General features: G+C 41.4%; 2 protein-coding genes across 6 annotated transcripts in view; one reads left to right on the top strand and one right to left on the bottom strand.

Moving 5' to 3' along the window:
• vav1 (vav guanine nucleotide exchange factor 1) overlaps positions 1 to 11594 on the bottom strand; it is a 22798-nt gene extending 11204 nt beyond the window's left edge. For both annotated transcript variants that reach the window (XM_079160151.1, XM_079160152.1), the window contains exons 1-5: positions 11545 to 11594; positions 4772 to 4892; positions 4136 to 4232; positions 3917 to 4033; positions 1290 to 1406 (exon numbers count right to left, since the gene is read on the bottom strand). In XM_079160151.1, coding sequence (XP_079016277.1) covers positions 1290 to 1406; positions 3917 to 4033; positions 4136 to 4222 — 321 coding nt within the window. In that variant the 5' untranslated portion in view covers positions 4223 to 4232; positions 4772 to 4892; positions 11545 to 11594. The remainder of the gene's footprint in view (positions 1 to 1289; positions 1407 to 3916; positions 4034 to 4135; positions 4233 to 4771; positions 4893 to 11544) is intronic.
• sh2d3a (SH2 domain containing 3A) lies at positions 7103 to 21345 on the top strand. Of its 4 annotated transcripts, XM_079160150.1 has the most exons (20): positions 7104 to 7269; positions 7487 to 7578; positions 7701 to 7818; positions 8892 to 8921; positions 9003 to 9061; positions 9156 to 9313; positions 13440 to 13479; positions 13593 to 13709; positions 13847 to 13990; positions 14947 to 15218; positions 15339 to 15424; positions 15916 to 16035; positions 16696 to 16853; positions 16993 to 17181; positions 17466 to 17627; positions 17811 to 17926; positions 18356 to 18527; positions 19202 to 19313; positions 19639 to 19824; positions 20674 to 21345. In XM_079160150.1, the coding sequence occupies exons 2-20, from the start codon at positions 7489 to 7491 to the stop codon at positions 20868 to 20870; spliced, it is 2526 nt and encodes an 841-aa protein (XP_079016276.1). In that variant the 5' UTR covers positions 7104 to 7269; positions 7487 to 7488; the 3' UTR covers positions 20871 to 21345. The 4 variants fall into 4 exon arrangements, with proteins under 4 accessions (XP_079016275.1, XP_079016273.1, XP_079016276.1 ...); XM_079160149.1 differs by having other exon boundaries at positions 7103 to 7269; positions 8892 to 9061; positions 20677 to 21345; XM_079160147.1 differs by having other exon boundaries at positions 7103 to 7269; positions 8892 to 9061.
• The last annotated feature ends 55 nt before the right edge of the window (positions 21346 to 21400 follow it).

Below are 21400 nucleotides of genomic sequence, written 5' to 3'. Positions count from 1 at the left end.
TGAATAATTCTCCTCTGACCTGGTTTCACTCTTATTCTAACACTATATGACTCTTTAAGTGAGAACTGCAGTATCATGATGAGTGATCTCAGATAACCAATTTCATGAGAGATGTGACCTGAAACAAACTCAAAGATGATACACAACCATCCAAATGAAACAGACTTTTTTTCCCTGATTAAGCAACAACGTGTCAGTGAGCTCTAATATATCTGCCTGGACTTGGTGTTATGTGTTTAAATGTTTTATAACTTCTCCCTTTCCAAAATCAAATTTGACTTCTGTTCTCGTCGAAACTCAGTCCAGAGTTGCAGTGAGAAACACGTAAAAATCAAAAGCTGCCTCCTGAACTGAGGTTCTTTTCTTTCTGACAGACAAACAGAAAGAAGGTGGGCCTGTCATGACTCTTCTGGGGATATGAAATAAACACGCTGTCCAAAGAAAGAATATATTTCTCAGTCAGTGCTGCTGAGCAGCTTTAGTGTGATTTCTAATTTTATTCAAGACAGTGTTAAGGGGGAAGAATTAACAAGAAGTGAGAGTCTGAAGGAGAAGTTTAGAGGAAAACATTTGAATAGACTGGTTTACAGTCATACTGCCATCTGATTACCAGACTTTGACAGGAAGACATTTTGGGATATGCACTTGTTAGCTTTCTGTTAGATTGGCATCACCATCATGTTTGTCTGTTAAATATGAAGGGTGGACTATCTGCCGGACAAATTCTTGACACACAACCCCCTTAAAATGGTCAGTTGCCCTCTTTTTTTTATGCCATCGCCCTTTTGAGAGCCGTGTGGAGGCAACAGATATGCTGGTTGACTGACTTGAGTGAAATGAGAAGCTCAGTGACAGTAACTGCCTGTAAACTAAACAAAAAGAACAAGAACTGTAAAAGCACTCCACTGTAAAGTTGAGGTCAAAGGTTCTTAAAGACTTTGCTTCCTCTTATTTGTACGTGGAAATCGAACAAGTGTACTTTTCGAATCTCCTATTGTTCACACTAAACTGCTGTGGCTGCACTGCACCGAAAGTGAAAGAGAACAGTGAAATACTGAATTCCTTCGTTCACTCAGTCGTTTCAATTAGAGAATCACCAAAGTACTTCCTGTGGGGGCTTTGTGGGTGTCTGCAAGCTGCTGTGAGGAGTTAGGACTCAGTTCACGCTTCTGACTTCTACCGTAATGACAGTAGAAAGAGGGCGCAATGTGTTTCCCTCGTACATTACTGTACTATACTGTAATGGATGGACGGGTGGATGGATATGGAAAGATGAAGTGGTGTGATACCTTTGCGAAGTCTCGAACATCAAACAGGTCAAAGGCTTCAAACAGTTCATTCTTTTTGAGATGAAACTTCTCCTGACAAACTCCCAGAAACGTCCGGATGTTCTTCAGGCACAGGAACTAAAAACAAACACAAATGTTATATTTACTTTTACTAAAACGGTCAGTTGAACCACAGAACATTTATCAACTAGAATTTTGATAATCTATCAAGAGTTCAAGTCATGAACAAGACCACAGCCACTACTAGAGCTTCTCACTTAAGCTAAAAGCTAACAGCAGCATGCTAACATGAACACAATAACAGTCAAATATGTTTATCAGGTATAATATTTACCATGTTCACCCTTATCGTGCAGCACGTTACCATTCTAACATTGCTAATTAGCCTGACATTTTCAGTAATATTGCAGATTTGGTCATAAACTAAAGTATTATATAAATTACATTTTTGACCTGAATGGTGCTGAGAAAAGGTCAGAGGTTCACCAAAGTCAGTAGAATTCATAACGTGAAAACCATAAATGTCTGTACTGAATTTTGTGGCAACCATTCCAGTAGATGTTGAGATATTTCACAGGATAAGTGAAAATGTTGACCCACTGGTGGCACTAGATGCAAAGCCAGGTGATCACCAAAGTGAGTAGGATTCATCCTCTGGGGAACATGAATGTATGTGCAAAATTTCGTACACCGCTAGCGACAAAAAGACAAAAAACTGATGGCTGACAACAATTTTAAAGGATTACCTGTGGCAACATTCAGCGTAAGCACACACACACACACTACAACTACAAATTAGACTAAACATTTAAAAAGACAAATAATGTGACGCTACAAACAAATAAAAGATAAACGTGAAGCAGGAATATATACAGCACATACAGTAAGACAACCAGAGTTACACATCACATGAAACATGCAGATTCCAAACAGACTTGATCGATATTGTTGAACAAAGCAGAGCAAATTGTTTTCTCACATTAAGTGACATGCATACTAAATACAGTTGCACAAAGCGTACATAAATACTGCTCAGCCACACGGGCCTCAGCAAGACGAAGAGCAATGTACCAACACGAGGAAATGTCGTAGACTAAAAGAAGCAGCATGAAGGGCTTTTTTATTTTATAACCAAAATAAACCACAGAGAGCGCAGTGCACAGTATTGTCTGACCACCATGTCTGACATACATCGTTTTACATAACTTCCTGAAGCAGCTGCTCTCTCTCGCTCACTTCTGCGTCTCTGTCTGTTCAGCAGTGGGAAATGCGGAACTCTAATTTGAGAAAAGGGGAAACGCTGAGTTCTAACTGATACTGCTGCACACATCGAATCTCTCTGTCGAGAGCGCACACGGGGGCACATCCCTGCACCACAGCGTAGTGTTGCAAGAGCACAGGGAAAATCCTCTGCTTGTGTAACCTCATCAGGTGTGTGTGTGTGTGCATGTGTGTACACGTCAGAGTGGACTCCCGTCTTCCGTTAATCATTGGATGTTTCTTAACCACTCTTGACCTCATAGGATTTCCCAGAGTTTCACATGCACGTGTAGAAGCACATTAACCCCTGCACACACAGACACACACACACACACACACTCACTTAAGACATCACGGTGAGTCCTATCATATACGATCATGGACTTCCCTCAGGACATTTAGGCCAATCCTGTGACAGCCTGTCTTTCACACGTCTTTGTCTCATATTTTGCTCACAGCCTGATTTTGAATCCTCTCTTCTGAGGTCGAGTGCTTGTTTATTAGTTAAAATGATGTCTCAAAAACCTGACAACAGGTTTTCATAAAAGACAGTCCATGATCCAAGTTTTAAGATTGATGCCACTCTCAAGTCTGTAGGGTAAATATGCTGTAGCCAGCAGCCGGTTAGCTTAGCTTAGCTTAAAGACTGGGAACAGGGGGAAAGAGCTAGCTTAGTTCTGTTCAAACATAATCTGCCCACCAGCACCTCCAGAACTCAATCAACATATATCTTTGTTTGATCTGATTAACAAGATAAGCTTAGCTTAGCATAACGACTGGGAACAGGGGGAAACAGCTAGCTAGGTTTTCCAAAGCTCAATCAACATATATCTTTGTTTGATCTGTTCAACAAGATAAGCTTAGCTTAGCATAACGACTGGGAACAGGGGGAAACAGCGAGCTAGGTTTTCCAAAGCTCAATCAACATATATCTTGTTTATACAATAAAAAATAAAATCTGACAATTAGCCTTTTAGTGTCGGGTTGTTTCTTGGTGGAGAGAACTTTCCAGGCTACAGAAAGTTTCAAGAACCTGTTCAGATATAACAGCTAATAATTCTTTTAGAAAACAAGACTTTTAAAGTTTAATAATATAGATTTTGACCTCTCAGAGTACTGCCTAGCTGTTTCTCTTTTTCAGTTCTTCATCATCATCCCCTCCTCAATCTCTACACCTCTACACTCCCCTGATGGGAACAGATATAGATCACAGTATTTTCCTATCGGACGCCTTGGAGTTTCAGTGCGGCCTCCTGGTCGCTATGGAAATGGCCTATGGAAATGGATCAGGAAAAGATTTGTTTGTGTGTGTGTGTGTGTGTGTGTGTGTGTGTGTGTGTGTGTGTGTGTGTGTGTGTGTGTGCTACCTGGGACATCTGTGGGCGCAGGTTGATCTCTCTCAGGTTGACGGCCTGAGGCAGCAGGTTGTTGAGTAACTGGCAGAGCAGCACGCCATCTCTCAGCACCTGAGCCAGGTCACACACCTGGCACAGCACACACAGAGGCAAAAATCAGACTTGAGGAACCAAGACAGGATGTGTGTTCACGTGCAAGTGTGTGTACTCAATGTGGCACAGCTGATTTACCTGGGCGCCCTCAAATGTGACCCGGTGGTTCTCAGGAAGAACTCGACAGTCAATCAACCACATCGCACACTGCCGCCACAACTCCATCTTTGTTTTTCTGAGGGATAGATCGATCGATTGACACGCCAGATACATTGTCACAGGCACAACATTTCAGTAACCACTGATCACTATCCCTCTGTACAACATCCAGTAGTCAGTCAGATCAAGTTAAATCTCTCCCGACAATCAGAGATGAGTTAGCTTCACAAGAAGCCATTTGTAGAGTTCACGCTGAATGTATTCACTGTCAGAATTTGCACACACACAATACTCTTGAAGTGTGATGTTTGCTCCTGCATTACACAAATAGAATTTTGTGACAGTTTAACTTCTCCCATTGTGCTCAGTAAACTGGAACCTGGATATGGAAATTATTGATGATGTATTCATTCAGTCGGAGACCAAATTAGTAGCAAATCAATTGGCCTCCAGCGAACACTGAGCAGTCGCTCTCACTCGGTCCCTTGAGTGAAATATTGAAGCGGCCCTCTTGAAACTCAGTAGAATAACAAAAAAAGAAACAACTCCATTAGAAAACGTAATCATTTTCTAACTGCATATCAGTGTGGGATCACTATTACAATCAGCTCTCACCTTCAGTTTCTGCTGGCAGTTCTCTGTCTTCTCTCACGGTGTTCTCCTCCTTTCATTCTCTCATTGTCTGACTTTCAGCGCTCTCGTTCTGCCTCTCTTCCGTGGTGGGTGTTCTGCAGAGCTGCACAGTGTCGAAGACTTTTAACATCATCCCGCAACTTCCTTTTTCCTCTGACGCACCCTCACATTCACACACATGCATACACACAAAGCTGCTGCTGCTGCTGCTGCTGCTGCCGAGTGGTACAAGTTGATAAAAGCAAAGTGTGAAATGGGCCGTATTCTTTGTGTACCAAGAAATCAGATAGAATAGGAATGGGTGTGTATTTGTGCATGTGCATTACAGAGTTTATCAAAAGAAAATTGTGTTGCGAGGGCAACCACATTATTTAGACAACCCTCCGAACAAACTTCTAATGTGGTAAAATTACCTCATTTGATGCATATGCAATTTGTTATGTAAGTTTGTGGAGGTCATATGCACAATTGAAAGGCATCAAGTTGAAAGTTTCTTCACAAAGATCTATTTTTATGTCGCTAAAGGTTTTTAAGAATTGCACAATAATAAAAGATTTGATGTTTGATTGAATTCACAGCTGAGAATCTTAACAATAAAAACTCCCTCACATGAAACATCTGAAATAAAAAAGTTTCACTGGATCAAAATATGTGTAAAATAGTGCTATCAGCAATTCAAGCAGTCAAGTTCTGATGTACAACACAGCATATTTGCTCAAATACAATTTTGAGGTATTTGTACCATCTCCATTATATGCTACTTTGTATGTCGACTACACTACAATTGAGAGAAATATTGTACTTTTTAATCCTACATCATTTTAAATGTTACTTTTCAGGTTTTCCATGCAAAAACATATGATCAATTTAAAGATACTCATTCTTAAGGATTAAGTTCCCAACAGTATGTAGCAAACTTACAGTTATCTACCTGACGAACAGCTAGAACATAAACTCTTTGATTTTTGTGCATTATGAGTACTTTTACTCTTGAAACTGTAAGTATTTTATTGACCCATCTGTAAGGCGGATTTAGCAGTTTTACCTTTAAATGTTCAGAGCATAATGGATTCAACCAAACTAACAAATTGTCTAGATATTTCTCACAAATAGAAAATAGATGTTGCTATTTTAAAAGCACAAGATATCGATGGAGTACAAAATTACTATTTTTAAGTTGCAGCCTTTTCTGCAGTCAAACGTAACAGAGGAAAGGGTGTGCTGATATTCCTCCACTGAAGCATAACATTTCAAACTCTATATAAGAGACACGATCAAGAGGGAATGGTAGCTTTTATGGGCATGCTTGAGGGGTGGAGAATAAAATCCATTTATTGCTGTATAACTCATATGACACAAACCTTTTCACTTCCCGTCCACCTCCCAAAAGACATCATCATTTCAGGAATAAGGAGTAATAAAAATAGAACATACTTATGTTTGAAGGGGGGGGGAATTGTGTTATTGTTTATTATTTCAAATCAATTTTCATGTTCCCAGCTTTGAGTTGACAGACCTGCTATCTCCCCCTAAGGATCCCCTGTTCCCTCTTACGCCCCCCACCCCCCCAAAACAAACCCCACAATGTGGGTCTCTCAGGGTTAAAGGGGCCTTCCAAGGATTTAAGTCTTGTAGCCTGTATACATCTATAAAGTTGTGGGACCTGTGAGAGATAGATAAACAAGAAATAGTAAAAATGGAAGCAGTAGAGGCTGAGATATCCACATTTTAGAGCATAGAATCCATCAAGCTCCTAAAAATACTTGATCCTACATTACCCATAATGCTCCATGGCATCTTTTGTTACACTCCGTGCCTCGTAAACACCTGCGTCTTTCAAATACAATGCTACCAGTTTGTCATCAGTCACAGAAAATGCAAACCAATTTAACTTAGTCTGAGTGGTAATCCTCATAGAGAGTAAATTCTGTGTCACTTTTTTTATCAACACTAGATGTCAGCCTTGTTCACATCACCTTTTTTTCTGCAGGTACTGCATCTCCTAACATACTGCCTGGACAGACAGCTTTCCAGACAGACCACAGTGCATGCATGCCGAACTTTGACTTGACATGTCGCCTAACAGTCTCACATTTACATATCCCCCATTCTTGTTTTTCTAAACTCTCTCTCTCTCTCTCTCTCTCTCTTGTGACAGGCCTCAACCTGCCATCTCCACCTTCTGAGAAATCATGCTAATTCCTGCGCTGTGATTTGCTGTTGTCTGTGGGGCACAGTGTGCCCGCTGCACGATTTGATTGGCCTTTTTTTAGAGACCCTGCAGGTTTGAGGGGGAGCGGGCTCCCACTGGTACCACAAAGACAAGGTGGGAGACAGTACAACTCAGATGAGAACAGCTGCAAAGGAGGAAGGAAACCCGAGGTAATGTAGGACGAGAAAGACGCATTATGAGACAGAAATATTAGAAGGAGAAAGAGAGGAGTAATATCCCAGAGGGCCTCGGTGGACCCTGCAAACAGGTAGGTGTTACATACTGTAGCTGCTGCAAGGCAAACAACACAAGCGCTCTCTGCTTATTTGTCTGGTTGGCTGATTCTTACAGTAAGCCGATATCACTTTACTCTTTCATTAGTACTTTACTCAGAAACGTCTGCAGAAAAAAACATGTACAAGCATGTGTGTGTGTGCATGTGTGCTGGTATGTAACCAGTATCTTCTCCTGCTTCTGCTGTTCAGACATGAATAATCGCTCCATCGCCTGGTGGCTGAAACAAATCGGCCTGCCCCAGTACATCAAGGCACTAGAGAGAGAATATTATGGTCTGGAGGTACGTGAATGTGTGAAATGCATCTGTACGCGCTCGTCGATATCTCTGCTCCGCTTCAATCTTCATAACCCTCAATTTCTCCTTATTGCTTTCTCACTCTCCCCTCTTGTGTTTCTCTCCAGGGTTTGCTGAGTGTAACGGACGGAGAGCTGAAGGAATCAGGGGTCGAGGATGCAACACACAGGGAGACCATCCTCAATCAACTTTCAAGACACCGGCAGAGACTGGAGCCGCACTCTGGTGACACTCACTGGCCGATGATTCAATGTTCAAATCTTTGTGAAAATGTTCTAATTAACGGTTTATCAAGTGGAAACATATTGCATTGTATTGCATCTTAGCCCTACAAAGTGACTAAAAGTTAAAAAAATAAAAAGTTTCTGACAATTGTTATCATCCCGGCCTGGGTATCGTTGGGACATTATCCATATTATTATTATTATATCCATGACATTCAGGTCCCTTGTTTATGACTAAAGACCTACAAAACAAACAACAACATGTCATTCCCATCAGTCTCAGCTGTACTTTGTGTTTAGTGCTAATTAGCAAACTAAGATGGTGCCCATTAGACCTGATTAACATTGATAGCACTGCAATCGTTGGCATGCTAGCATACTGATGTTAGCATTTAGCTCAAAGCATCACAGTGCCAAAGTACAGCCTAAATGCTAATGCAACACAGGCGTCCTAAAAAAACAGTTTTGCTTAAAGTGGCAATTTCAAAGACTTTGATTTATACTGCTTTAAATTAAATAGTCTAAAATTGGCAATTTTTGTTTAAAAATACAACTATGGAGAAGACAACTAAGAAGTAAACAAATTAATGAAACCGACCAGACATTTAATACCAGCTTTCAGCTTTAACACAGTCAGATACTCTGTCATTTAGGTCGGTTACTTAAAAAGGTTTAAAGTTAGATACCCAGCCATATCGATAATGGAAAAGTATAATAGAGCAGTAGTTGTTGACATCATTAATGCTTAGCGCTGGCACTTTGTACACGCCTGTTTATTAAGTCAAAATGTTTTACTAACATGTATTTTAGATGTTTACTGTCTTGTTCTTGCTTAATGTGATTCAAAGAAGTTGAAGAAGTTAAATGTGAAAATCTAGAGAGTAAGGCCTGAATGAATGAAAATATCATATAATGTTGTGTATAGGCGTTTTTCACATATGCACACCAATTAAAGGAATAGTTCAACATTTTGGGAAACATGCTTATTAGCTTTGTGACTAGAAACAGGTGGAAATATCTGGCTAATGGTGACTAAAGTTCATTAATTAACATGTTACATCTCTCTGGTTTCAGCTTCATATCTAACGGACCAACATACGAGTGGTATGGATTTGCAGGAGGGCAAACATGCATATTTTCCAAAACGTCAAAGTATTCCTTTAAAATGTCCATTTGTCCTCTCAGGTGTGCAAGTGGAGCGCAGGGTGAGCCGAAAGTACTCCCTGGGATCGTCTATGGATCTGGTGAGACCACTAAGTCGGCGCTCTAGCGTCACAAAACAGAAATAAAACAATGCAAGCACGAAACACTGTTTGGGTCTCAACCATTTTCCGGCAGGTGAAGCCGAAGAAGGACCTGTTTCGTCAGAGTGTGCTGCCCCGCCTCCAACGCGCTGATAAGAAACACCGCCTCTCCGCCTCCTGCACCCAGCTCCGCCCCCTGAACGAGGACAACGCTATCAGCGAGGCAGAGCGCTGTCAGGACGGCAAACGCAGGTAAGATGACCCACAATGGGTGCTGTGCGCGTGTGTGTGTGTGTGTGCAAGCGACCCACTTTCTCCAGGTTCGGCTAATAATCAACTAGTGCCTCATAAAATGTCAGAGTTTGTAAGTTGAAAGTGTACTCACTTGACAATATGAATGAAATGCCTTCAAGGATATACAATAATCATGATATTTACATTACAGAACAGCTGCTTTCTGATGACTAACACAGTAAACGACACACCTTGGGACTTTGATATTTTGGTCACACTTTGCTCCCCAGTGAGCGGTCAAGGACTGAGTGACAAAGGCCGGTGTGTGTGTGTTTGGAAGTTGTTAATCTTGAAGTCGCCCTTAAAAAGGTTTATTGCAGGCTGTCTCTCAGCAGTAAAGGGCCAGTTCACCTAAATTACAGAAAGACATGTTCCCTTTCACTCTCTCCCTGGTGCTGTTCAACCACGCAGATAGTTTGGGTTTTATGTGTTAAGGTTTGGAGATATCCAAACCTGAGATTTCTGCTGCCACTACAATAAAATGGGAGTGATTGGAATTCAGTTTGTGGTCCTGAAAGCACTGAAAATGTACAGCAACTCCCAGAAACGGTTTCTTTTGTCTGACCAAACAGCAAAACCTACAGGTATTAGTTTAGCAAGACAACAAATCCTCAGAATGTAGATGCTTGAGACGAGGTACTATGTGCATTTCTGCTTGAAATGACATTTGGCAATTTATTTTTCTGTCGAACATTTAATAAGCAGAACTTGTGCACGTCTGTAGGTCGACAGGTGCGTAAAGGAGAAGATCTAAGGTTCTATATCGTCGAGCATTTAATAAAACATTTTTTTTTCAGCTCTAGGATATAGATACAACAAGTTATATTTTCTCAAAGTTGCGCATCCCAGTGGCCAAACATGTTGATAACATCATCAGGACTTCCCTACTTTGGTATGAACTGATCCAGCAAGAAATGTTCATATAGAAGCTCTGGTTAGGGCCCCAGACCTGTACTTCTACACTGCACATAAAACCCAAATCATCTTCATGGCTAGATAATATAAGAGGTGAAACAATGCTGTATGTTTTTGTCATTTGTGTGAACTAGCCCTTTAATTTAGTTTTAAAAGTTATCTTTCATACATAATTGAGTTATACAACTAAAGAGTACTTTAAGTGTATAAATGGAGGCTGGCTGTCAAGTTCAGGCACATCTCTGCTCACCAGACATAAAGTGCTGAATACTAAAAGGCTGTAAACCAAACATGTAGGGCTCAGTGACGTAGTTAGTTCCGGTCCTCAGGGCAGTCTCTTATTGGCTGAGAAACGTTCAAAACCAGGTGTAAACAAACACACACACAGCTAAACACACCTAACCGCACAACAGATTCATATATAATGCTAATTTAAATATGAAACGGTAATAATTGGTGTGGCTGCTAGTAAGTGTTGTTTCTGACCTGAGAATGTGGGATTCATGGGTACACTCCGTACAGCTACCTGTCTGCAGACAGGTGATGCGTTAGCTCGGCTGTTTGTGTCGGTATCCGAGGAATGCCAGGCAGATAGCCGTGTTCCAGCACCGGGGCCCGGGGGGCGAGGGGAAGAGAGAGAGTGCGAGAGAGAGAGAGAGAGGGGGGGGGAACTTGTGGGAACTCGTCTGAAAACTGCGCAGGGGAGGAGGGCGAAGAAGAGGAGAAGGGAGGGGAGCAGCTGGGAGGGACCGACGGGGAGACGACTTGAATGTTGCAACTCCAGCTACAGCTGTTGTTTGGCGGTGATAATTTGGACCACAAATCGTTAAAAGCATGTCCGGGTCGGGCGAGCTGTGAAGAGGACCGAGAGGTAGGACCGACGGCTGTTCATACAAAGCGTTTTTGAACGACTGTTGACTTTATCTTAACGCTAATTAACGCGAGACTTTCGATACAGTTCTTGACCGTTAATTTAACTTTCGGTGTGCAGTAAATGACTTTACGAACACTTATGACCGAGTTCTGACATAAAAAGCTGTTAAAATCCTCACTTTTTAGTCTTTAATAGAGAGAAAAAGTCGTCAGTATGTCGTTTCTTCTTCTTACCTGTAGCAGTAGAGTCAACTACCTGTTGCACAATCTTGACTCATAAGAGAAGCAAACGAACCCAGTTGAATGTAATAATTAGATTATAGTTTGCTATTAGCGTTTACAGATTATACAGAGTTATACCATTTGTCTGTTGAAGCTTAATGAAATAGTTTGAACCATACCTGTGGTGTCAGGTTATTTGTCTCTGCAGCACATTGCTCAGGTGTTTCTGTTGTGCTGCCCCGGACCAACGCCCCTCAGACAGGATGTTGCACGCTCTCTTTCCTCGTAACAAATCTCACGGCTGTGATTTATCTGAATGTGTGTGTTTTCATATATCTGTGTGTGTGTGTGTCTGGCAGTGATGTGGCTTATTAAATTGTGAACATGCAGCTAGAACAGTTGTAGACCTTAAATAAATGCTACTTTTTTTTATGAAGGTAATAATGTTGAGTTTTGGTTTAAAATGTTTTAAAGAGGTGCTGTTCTGGATTTTTAAGTTTGTGGTGGTGTTTTGATTTTTTAAAATCTTGCCATGAATTTAATTATAATACTACATTTTATTTACAGTGTTTTTCCTGATCCTCTGACACTTTACATGACACAGTACAAGCGCAGAATAGTAGTGTAGAGTCGAGCTAATCACTCGATTAGTCAATCAACACTTAATTAATTAGCAACTCATTTGATAACATCAGTTTTCTTTTCAGAATTTGCTTTTTTTTAATCTTATGTGATATTAAACTGAATATATTTGGGTTTGTTAGTCAGACAAAACAAGCAATATATAGACACAGCCTTGGGGTTTTTAGCATAACTGTAGCTACAGTACTATGGAGGACACCAAGGTAATGTTGTTGTGTGTGTGTATGGAGGTTTTAACAACCTTGGGGGACTTAACATTCTACAGTTAAAAACTTACATGTGGTGGGCATGTAGAGTCATTCCTTTTGTTTTACACTTAATGGGATCAAAGATTCAGTATTTCTCCACTATTAATGTATGTCTGGTATCATTGAGAGGGCTTTGAATCAACATTGAATCATTTATGTTTGAATATAGGATGGTAAGTCTTAAGCCTATAAACTTAAACACAACTAGTTTATAGGCCATTGATATCCAGATAACCTTTGAAGCACAGCTCTAAATCTTGCTGAAAATATAGTTCACCATTAAATTCAATAAATGAATTAATAAATAAAATGCAAATTTAACTTATTTAGACTTTTGTTTTGGTGTCTGGGGGGCTCATAACCTCAGTATTTCTAAAATGTTGGTATGACTCTCTCTGTGTGATAACAGGCGGCCTGTTATGGCTGGATTTGTAAAGGAGGAGGATGAGTTTATGGGGTTTATTTTTACAGCATCACAAGTTACATGGCCTCCAAAATGACCATGATGTTGAATCAACACCATTCTGAAACAGTTTTAACCAAAGCTAAATATGATATTCCCCATGAATGTAGGATTTATTGCAGAACTGTTGTATTTGACCGAAGTAGTTTTTGTACCTAAAGAAATTGGCAAATCAGTGTAATTAGAAGTATCAAAGTGTGTGTTTGTGTTGTGCTTCAGCGGATGTTGTGTATTTATTAGTTGTATTCAGGGTCACAGCAGGGTAAACAAGTAAATGTCACACCACTGTTTGTGCACAGCCCTCCAGCAATCCCTGAACACACGATTAGTTCCACATTGTTAACCCGTGTTAAAACACAGCGAGAGGCAGACGTAGATGTAGATCTGCTAGAATGGCTAATAGCTCATGTGATGGCTGAGGGTTATCTTGTTGAGCGGTCCTGCTGTGACTTCTCTGAGCTGTTCATCTGTTAGCCTCGTGTTTACAGAAACAGGAAGGTGGAAACTTGGGGAGGAAGGAAGGAGGAAGAAGAGGCCCGCTATTAAAAGGCCCTTAGTTTTTTTTTTTTTTTGTGGTGTTAATGACGGATCCAGACCTTGGCAGTGGCCTTCCATCCTTGTACTATTCATGTATAAAAGGAAAAACATTGCTCCGTTATCGGTGACTCCCTATTGTTGAGTTTAGTAGCTCGAAAATCATCTCTTCTCTCTTGTTTTCCAGCAAGAGGAGGAGCGTCAGCGCATACTTCAGCCAGCTGAAGGTAAGAGGTTAAGCACACGGCTTCTCCGTCTCTCACTAGCCCTCTGTAGCTGCCATCTCTGAAAACATGCAGAGTAACTCTGCGTATTATGGTCTCTGCTTCGTGCCTTGCAGGTGTTTGGTGGTCGGAGAGACATGGAGTCGTTAAAGAAGGAGCTGGAGGAGGAGCTGAAGCTCAGCACCGATGACCCGACGAGCCATGCATGGTTCCACGGGCCGCTGAGCCGAGAGGTGCTCAAAGGACCACACTGTTCTCGCTGTGTTTGCACTTAAACAGCACATTTCTACACACACAAACTGAAGGAATAGAAGCCTAATGCTTCCTTCATGAAGGTGTTGATCAACTTAACCTGCTGACTTGTCTCCAGGCTGCAGAGTCTTTGTTTGAGAGGGACGGAGACTTCCTGGTCCGAGACTCGAGCTCTTCCCCCGGCGACTACGTTTTGAGCTGCTTTTGGAAGGACGGGCCCATGCACTTTAAGATTATACGAGTGATCCTTCGTCCCAAGAAGGTATGTCCAAGTTATGCTTCTTCATGTGCTGCTAGTGGGGAATAATAGATTCACTGTTCAAATTATTTATGTAGATACGGTGCCAACTTTTCACTGGTCTCAGCTTCTTTAATGTGAGGATTTTCTGCATTTCATATCACTGGTTTTTGAGTGTTGGTCGACAAAACAAGCGATTTGAAGATGTCACCTTGATCTCGGGAATTCACAATTGGCTCTTTCCCCTCCCTACATTTTTTTAGACGAAACAACTCTTCAAATAATCTAAAAAAATAACCAAAAACTATTTAATATTTAAAGAAGATATGTTTTAAATAGATTTTATGTGCAAATCCTCAAACCAAAATACAATCTATTGTTTATCAAACACCCAACTCCTGTACGTTGTTCTGAAAAGTTTGTAGCTTGGCAGCTGCAGTCAGCTTTGATTCCCATTGTTTACAATAAAGGACTCCAATGGATGTCGGTACAAATAGAAAATATTAAAATGTCCATCTTAACTTCTCAAATCACACCTGGAGTATAATCTACTTCTCCACCGTTGGTCTGTATGTTCAGTATGTTTCAATCTATCACTCTCAAAATACACACTACATATACACTATGACTATATAATCTATGTTGCACCATTGCCCATCATAGTTTTAAGACTCAAGCAGAAATATTTTGCCATTAATTGAGTAAGTGATGAGTGTTTGGAGCATACTGAGCATGCAGATGCTCAGTAAGAGGGATTTGAGACATTTTAAATGGACTTTTTGATGCTTTTAAAAAACAAACTCTGTGACTCAGGGTCACAATGTTAACCACAATGAGTCTGAGCTGACCTCCGCAAAGCTGCAAGCTACAATATCCACCGTTCTAGCCTCTGAGTGGAGAGTATCTGTTACTAAAAAGATGGATTTTTGTTGGACTATTGCGGTAAAAGCTCTGCTTGGTATATTCTGTCTGTGTGACAGGGCTACTCCCGGGAGCTGTTCCAGTTTGAGGAGGATCGCTTTGACAGCGTTCCCGCTCTGATCCGGTTCCATGTGGGCGGGCGTCTGCCCATCTCCCAGGCCTCTGGCGCTGTGATCTTTCACCCAATCACACGGACCCTTCCTCTGCGTGTCATCATCGAGCGACATGGAGAGCCCACAAGTGGCAGCAGTGGTGCAGGGAAAGCCAACAAAAGGCGCAGCTTGAGTTCTGAACACACCGACAGACTGCACGTCATCAATCCACTGCTAAGGTGGGAAGGAAGTCTGGTGAAATGTAGTCCAGTCCACATACACATGTATAGTGATGAAACAAATTGCACATTCACAAATTCAAATAAAACTTCTCAAGAACTTTATTTTATGCGTGGCAGGAGTGGAAGTCAGCCTGCGAACTTGGAGAACGTCGGACGCAGACCGTTTCTTCAGTCTGCACAGTCTGACGGCAACCTACGAACTGGTACGTTAAACATACGTGTGTCTGTCACCGCTAATCCGTAACGGCCACTGGATGCAGCTCTGTCGCAGCCGCCGGAGACCATCCGCTTGTCATTCCAGCCACTGTACTGTCATGCAGCAGAGCGTCTTGCTAGTGGCTCATGTGGAGCTCTTCTTTCCAAACTTGTATATTTACGCACCAGGTCCATTTTTGAAACAAGCTGCTAAGTTGTGTTCAGTATGCTTGTAAAACACAAACATCAGGGGAACAACTTTTAGATATGTGGCTGCTGAAGACCTCAAAAAGAATTTTGTGTACCTGAAACGTATCCAGTGGGCATTTGTGGTCAGCCTGCTGTCCTGACTGGTTGGCCTGTATTGTCTTTCCAGAATTGATTTGAGGAGGTGTAAAAGCGTGAAGCGAAACCATCATCGGAACACAAAGAAGAAACAGGATTCTGCGACACCGTCTTGTTTATCTTTCACCTTCCGCTGTCACTCTTCCTCATTCAGGCGTTCCACAGAACACTCCTTCGAAGGACACTGACCCCGCCCCCATCTCCCCAGTGTTTCGCACAGGCAGTGAACCCCTGCTGAGCCCTCGACCGCGACACACACGCCCCTCCCATCCAGGTGACAAGCGTACATACTTTTGTTTATGGTCCGATGAAAGAAAAAAACAGCAGATAGTTGTTGCACAGCCACAATTTGTGTCTGACTCTGCCATAATACACACAATGGGTGGGTTTTTAGCAACCTGAAGTAAGTTTTCATTCTACAATTGATATTATTTTAGGACCCAACTCTCGTGTGGAGAGGCACTTTGAACAGAATTTAGAGCTTGGGAAATGAAACACTTAATTTTAAGGGTCTGATACTAATTCAAGGGTAGTCAAGAGTCATTTCCTTGAAAGAAGAATTCCATTCCATTTTATATATATAATATAATTGAACAGCTAATTATATGAAATGCTTATAATAAAACAAAAAATTAGAGACTTCCTTTTTTTTAAGGGGTGGAGGTGTTTTATGACTTTCACTTAAAATCTCAGTATTTCTAAGGTCCTGGTTATGATCTCGGTGCTTGGTACAGAAGGGACTAGTTACAGGTCAGAAGCTTCACACAGGACGGTGGTAACAACATCCTGTTGTGTATTCTGACTATTTCACTTGAACCTTTCTGGAACTTGTGTGTGTGTGAGTCAGCAGCATAAACGTTTAAGTACCATAGCTCTCCTAAATATGGAGACGGCCAATGACACAGACGCATAACTCCGTCCTCCGTCCCTGCAGGTGGTGGTGTAACTTTGCGAGGTTCAGACGGACAGCTGCACCCCAGAGCTCCTCCCAAACCTCTCAGGATCTCTACAGTGTTTGCCAATAGCATCCCTCCCCCACCCACTGACCGGGACGTTGACCCCTCCTCTTTCTACGATGAGCTGGTCATCCAGGTAAAGAAGTCACCACAAACCACTGCGGGTCATGTTTTTATATGTCCTCTCTCCTTCTGTTCAGGGAAATGTGTCCTTACAAGGCAGAGTCTGTAAAATCCTGCATGGAGAGTTTATGTCCTCTTGCTGCTGCGTCCAGGTCCGGCAGAAAGGTCACGTGGACCGACTGCGTGCAGAGGAGAAGTGGCAGAGCCGCGCCCGCCTCACAGAGACTTCCTTTGGCTTTCTGGAGGCACAGAAGAGCGAAGCGTCATCACAGCTGCCGCCGTTGCTGCCGCAGAAGAAGAGGGCAGAGGAAGTGGAAGACTGGCATTTTGAGAAGCCACATGTTTGTATAAATGATATACGGTTTATAGTTTCCAGTATTAGCTTCTTAATCACGAACTATGTAAACACTGCATGTGTCTGAATTTATTTCCTTATAATATATAATAAATGACTACATTTAAATAAATATATATATATATTTTTTTTATTTTTCAATTTCAATAGTGCTATACACAGTTTTTTTAGTACATGTACAACTCCTAACTGTGAAATAACTTGATCATTGCACACCACAAAGGGTCTGCTGTGTACTGACGTTGTAGTATCCATCTTACTCCATCACAGGTGGAGTCGGTCTCGTGTTTCCAGTTGGATCAGTTTGAGTCGCTTCTCTTGCCGGAGAACAACCGACCTCTTGATCCCGGCGTCATTCTGACGCTCAAAGAGCTCTTCAACCGCTCGAAGGCCGACGCTACAGCTCTACACTTGCTCAGTGTCGACTGCCAGGTAGCTCGCAATCGTCTCACGTCAGAATCCATATACGTTTCATCTTTTGTGTTTGCACTCCTGATAAATGCAAAACAAAGGTAACACATTATCAAATGCAAATAGCAGGCTAATACTTCACTATTCTGAGTGATTCACATTGCTTCAGTTACCACATTATTCATCATGACCAATGTGTTGCAGGTAGCGCGCATTGTTGGGGTGACTGATGAGCAGAAGACGACTATGGGCGTTGGATCAGGGCTGGAGCTCGTCACTTTGCCACACGGACACCAGTTACGACAGGATTTGTTAGAAAGGTACAAGCAACTGACAAAGATCAGTCAAAGAGTTGATTCACCCATACAACAACAACAAAAATCACATTTCCTCACACAGTGGTATCCAGCCATGCAGATATCTTGTAAGGTATTTCTGATCGCTGACTTCACTATGAACAATGCATGTGAATGGACTTTTGTTTTGGGTGCCGAAAAGTATTAGAAAATCAGTTTGACAGCGACATATTTTTCCTGCCTCAGTGTCACAAAAATAAATCTCGAAAAACGTATGTTAGTGCGTTTTTATTTTTGTATTCTTTGACTAGGCTATCACAAAATTCCATTAACCTCATTGTTCTGGTGTGGACTCCGGATAGCTGGAAGTGGGAAAACGTTTCCCCCAGCTGCGTCCTTTTTCAATCTTCTACCCTCTCACACCTCTAATCTATACATTCTTTTTTTTTTTAGGCATCATCTACTAGCACTGGGAGTCGCAGTGGACATCCTAGGCTGCACGGGGACTGTGAGCCAAAGGGCAAACGCTTTACATAAATTTATCTTGTTGGCTCAGGCCCTGAAAGACTGCGCCCACAACCTCTACTCCTTCTCCGCTGTGATGAAGGCTCTAGAGATGCCTCAGGTAACATGCTCGGTTATTCACTGTGATAACAAGGCAACAATCCCGTCAAATCAAACGAGTGACATATGTATGTCATAGAAACGTCATAATATAGTAGGCCATGAGAACTGTCATGAAGTCATTCTATAGTACGTCATAAAATATTATATTAAAAGTCGTAGTATGCAATATGCTTTTAAAAGGCATAGTATACTATATCATAAAAGGTCAGTATAGTATGCAATGAAAAATGTCATAAAAAGTCTTGTGTAATATGTGAAAATGCAATAAAAATGTCATATGATAGTGTGCCATGCAAAATGTCACAAAAAAGAAATTTACTTTTTTATAACATGCATTGAGTTTTTTCAATGCATTTTATATGGCATAGTTTTCTTAGTATAGTAAGCCTATGTTGTATACATTTTGTTTATAAACAGTTATAGTATAGAGTGCCATTAAAAAGTCCTATCATTAAAATGTCATGGTATAGAATGTCATAAGACATGAAGTAAAAAAGTCATAATATAGTATGTTGTACAAAATGTCATAGCATAGTATACCATAGAAAATCCAATAAAATAGTCACAGTATAGTATGCACAAAAATGTCATTAAAAGTTTATAGCATTTCATAATAAATGTCATCCTATAGTATGTCATAAAGTGTTATAACATGTATATTTGTGCATGCAGATAATGCGACTGGAGATGACGTGGCGAGCACTTAGAAGGAACCACACAGAGTCAGCAGTTTTATTTGAGAAGAAACTGAAACCCTTCATGAACTTGCTGAACGATGGAGACGGTGAGTGCTGCTGTTTGAGACATAGACGCACTACAGAACAACTGAAAGGAGCTGCAGTCACTTTGTTTGTGTCCAATTTTCAAATTGCTCGATTGAGAGTTTCCACGAATGAAATTGATCTCCTCTCATCACTTTTATACAATTGATCAGCCTTCGTGCTGCTCCCTCTGGAGCCACTAAATGCTTCGTACAACTTTACTCCACAATACCTATAAAAATACTTTTGATGGATAAAATTCAGTGCTGTATTCACAGCACTGTCACCCACTTTTTAAGTAGCACATGTACTGCGTGGAGTCTTATGTGCTTCTATGTTTTGCTGTAGACTCTGTAGTCCAGGGTCCCATCGCCGTGCCCCACCTGGTTCCTCTGCTGATGGCGATGGAGGGTGACGACCCGGTGGAGAACAGCGAGCGAGGCTGTCAGCTCCTCTACGATGTCCTCCAGTCGGCTCGCAGTGCCGCGCTGCATGCGCAAGATTACCAGCAGCACGCACAGTCTCTGCTCACAGGTACACAGTAATGCAGTAATGTCTTCTCTTTTTGTAGACGGTTTACAGACAAACGGGCCTCACAACATTACTCTATTCTTATCCTAAATCTTTGCTTTTTTCTGTGAGGTTGGTTTGCACAAATGTCAGCTTCACCGATTCTCTCTTAATTGCCCAACTTGTCATAAATATCTTGTTTTAACCTGATGAATGTAACCGGTTATTGAGGAGTGAGTTCCAGTATTGGGATTTGATAATTAGCATAAATAACAACTCTAAATTGCTGTATGAGGGGAACTGTTCTGCTCTTTAGGCAAGTTAAAAAGATGAATTTCCTAACAATTAAATATGAATATGAATTACCATGCAAAAATATGCAAATTAAATACTAAAATCTAGTAAGATTGCAAACCTCAAATTGGCAAACCTCAGACGATGAACAGAATATTTATTTTGCATGACTTGATTTGAGTTAAATGTAGTTATTTCATAGCATTCAGTTATTTAATTATAGTATGATGCCTTAATCTGAATTAATTTGATACAGAAATCCTAATTAAATATAAACTAGTGTAGTGTACTAGTATTCTGTACATGACTTGTGCGACAGGTCTGGACCACTTTTGTTTGTACTGAAGAGAAAATTCAAAAGTATGAGAAAATTGGTGACGGCAACAAATTCTCTTAAATAATTCATAATGTCTCTCAAGAACAAATCTGTTTGTCTGAGCGGTTCTTACATGAGGCCTGTTCGTACTTCCTGCCGGAGCGAGTGTGTTCGCTCTTCGCTACAAAGTACGTGCGTTGTGACGTTGATGTGAAATGACCTAATTCTTTGTATCTGATCCGATGTCCGTCACATTGCTTCAGCAGGAAGCTGGGAGCCGGTCCCCGAGCTGCTGGAGGCTTTCCGGACAGAGTTCGCCCTGCGTATGTTCTGGGGGCAGGCGGGGGCAGCGGCCGACAGAGAGGAGCGCTACGAGAAGTTTGACAACATTCTGTGTGTACTCTCGGATAAACTGGAACCCGTGGAAATCAGCCCACAGCAACCCGACTCTCTAACCTGAGCCTTCGGGGTCCGGTTCACCAAGTGAAAAGGTGAACGTCAGCACTTTCACCAGCGGAAAGAAAAGATGAAAGTGAAATGTTTTTAGTTGAGCCTTGGGGCGTTGCGGGTCTCACCCCTGAGGTCACTCGGACATAAAGGACAAGTTATTTTTGAGTGTGAGACTTTCAAGCTTGTCGACTTTAACTTACAAAGGAATGAGTTGTGTCTATTTACGTGTGGGCCCTGGGCAGTCTTTTACTGTGAAAAGGAGCTGCGTTGGATTCAGAAAATCTGGAACAGTTTACCCAAAAACTATCATCCGTTAACTTCTCGAAATGTGCATTTCTCCTACTCAGACACAGTGTCATCGATCCACACCACTCTGATACTTGAGATTCAAAAGGATCAACATGAACACTTCTAAAACAGAGTTAGTTCCCTTTGTACACAACCTGCTGCTGTAAGGGACCACACTGGGAAATGTTTTGTATTTTTTAATGCAATAAATGTATGTTACATTTCTGCATGTAATGTTTCTCACAAATGATA

Source organism: Pholis gunnellus, assembly GCF_910591455.1.
Source record: "Pholis gunnellus genome assembly, chromosome: 5".
Lineage (NCBI taxonomy): Eukaryota > Metazoa > Chordata > Actinopteri > Perciformes > Pholidae > Pholis > Pholis gunnellus.
The sequence above is the reverse complement of the archived record's forward strand: the minus strand, read 5'-3'. Positions and strand labels throughout refer to the sequence as shown.

What these genes read in the sequence shown, in the direction of transcription:
- sh2d3a (XM_079160147.1), top strand. Translation starts at nt 7,489, where the DNA reads ATGAATAATCGCTCCATCGCCTGGTGGCTGAAACAAATCGGCCTGCCC. An exon ending in CGACAGGATTTGTTAGAAAG is followed by an intron (nt 17,927 to 18,355) that starts GTACAAGCAACT and finishes TTTTTTTTTTAG; the next exon opens with GCATCATCTACTAGCACTGG. An exon ending in CTTGCTGAACGATGGAGACG is followed by an intron (nt 19,314 to 19,638) that starts GTGAGTGCTGCT and finishes GTTTTGCTGTAG; the next exon opens with ACTCTGTAGTCCAGGGTCCC.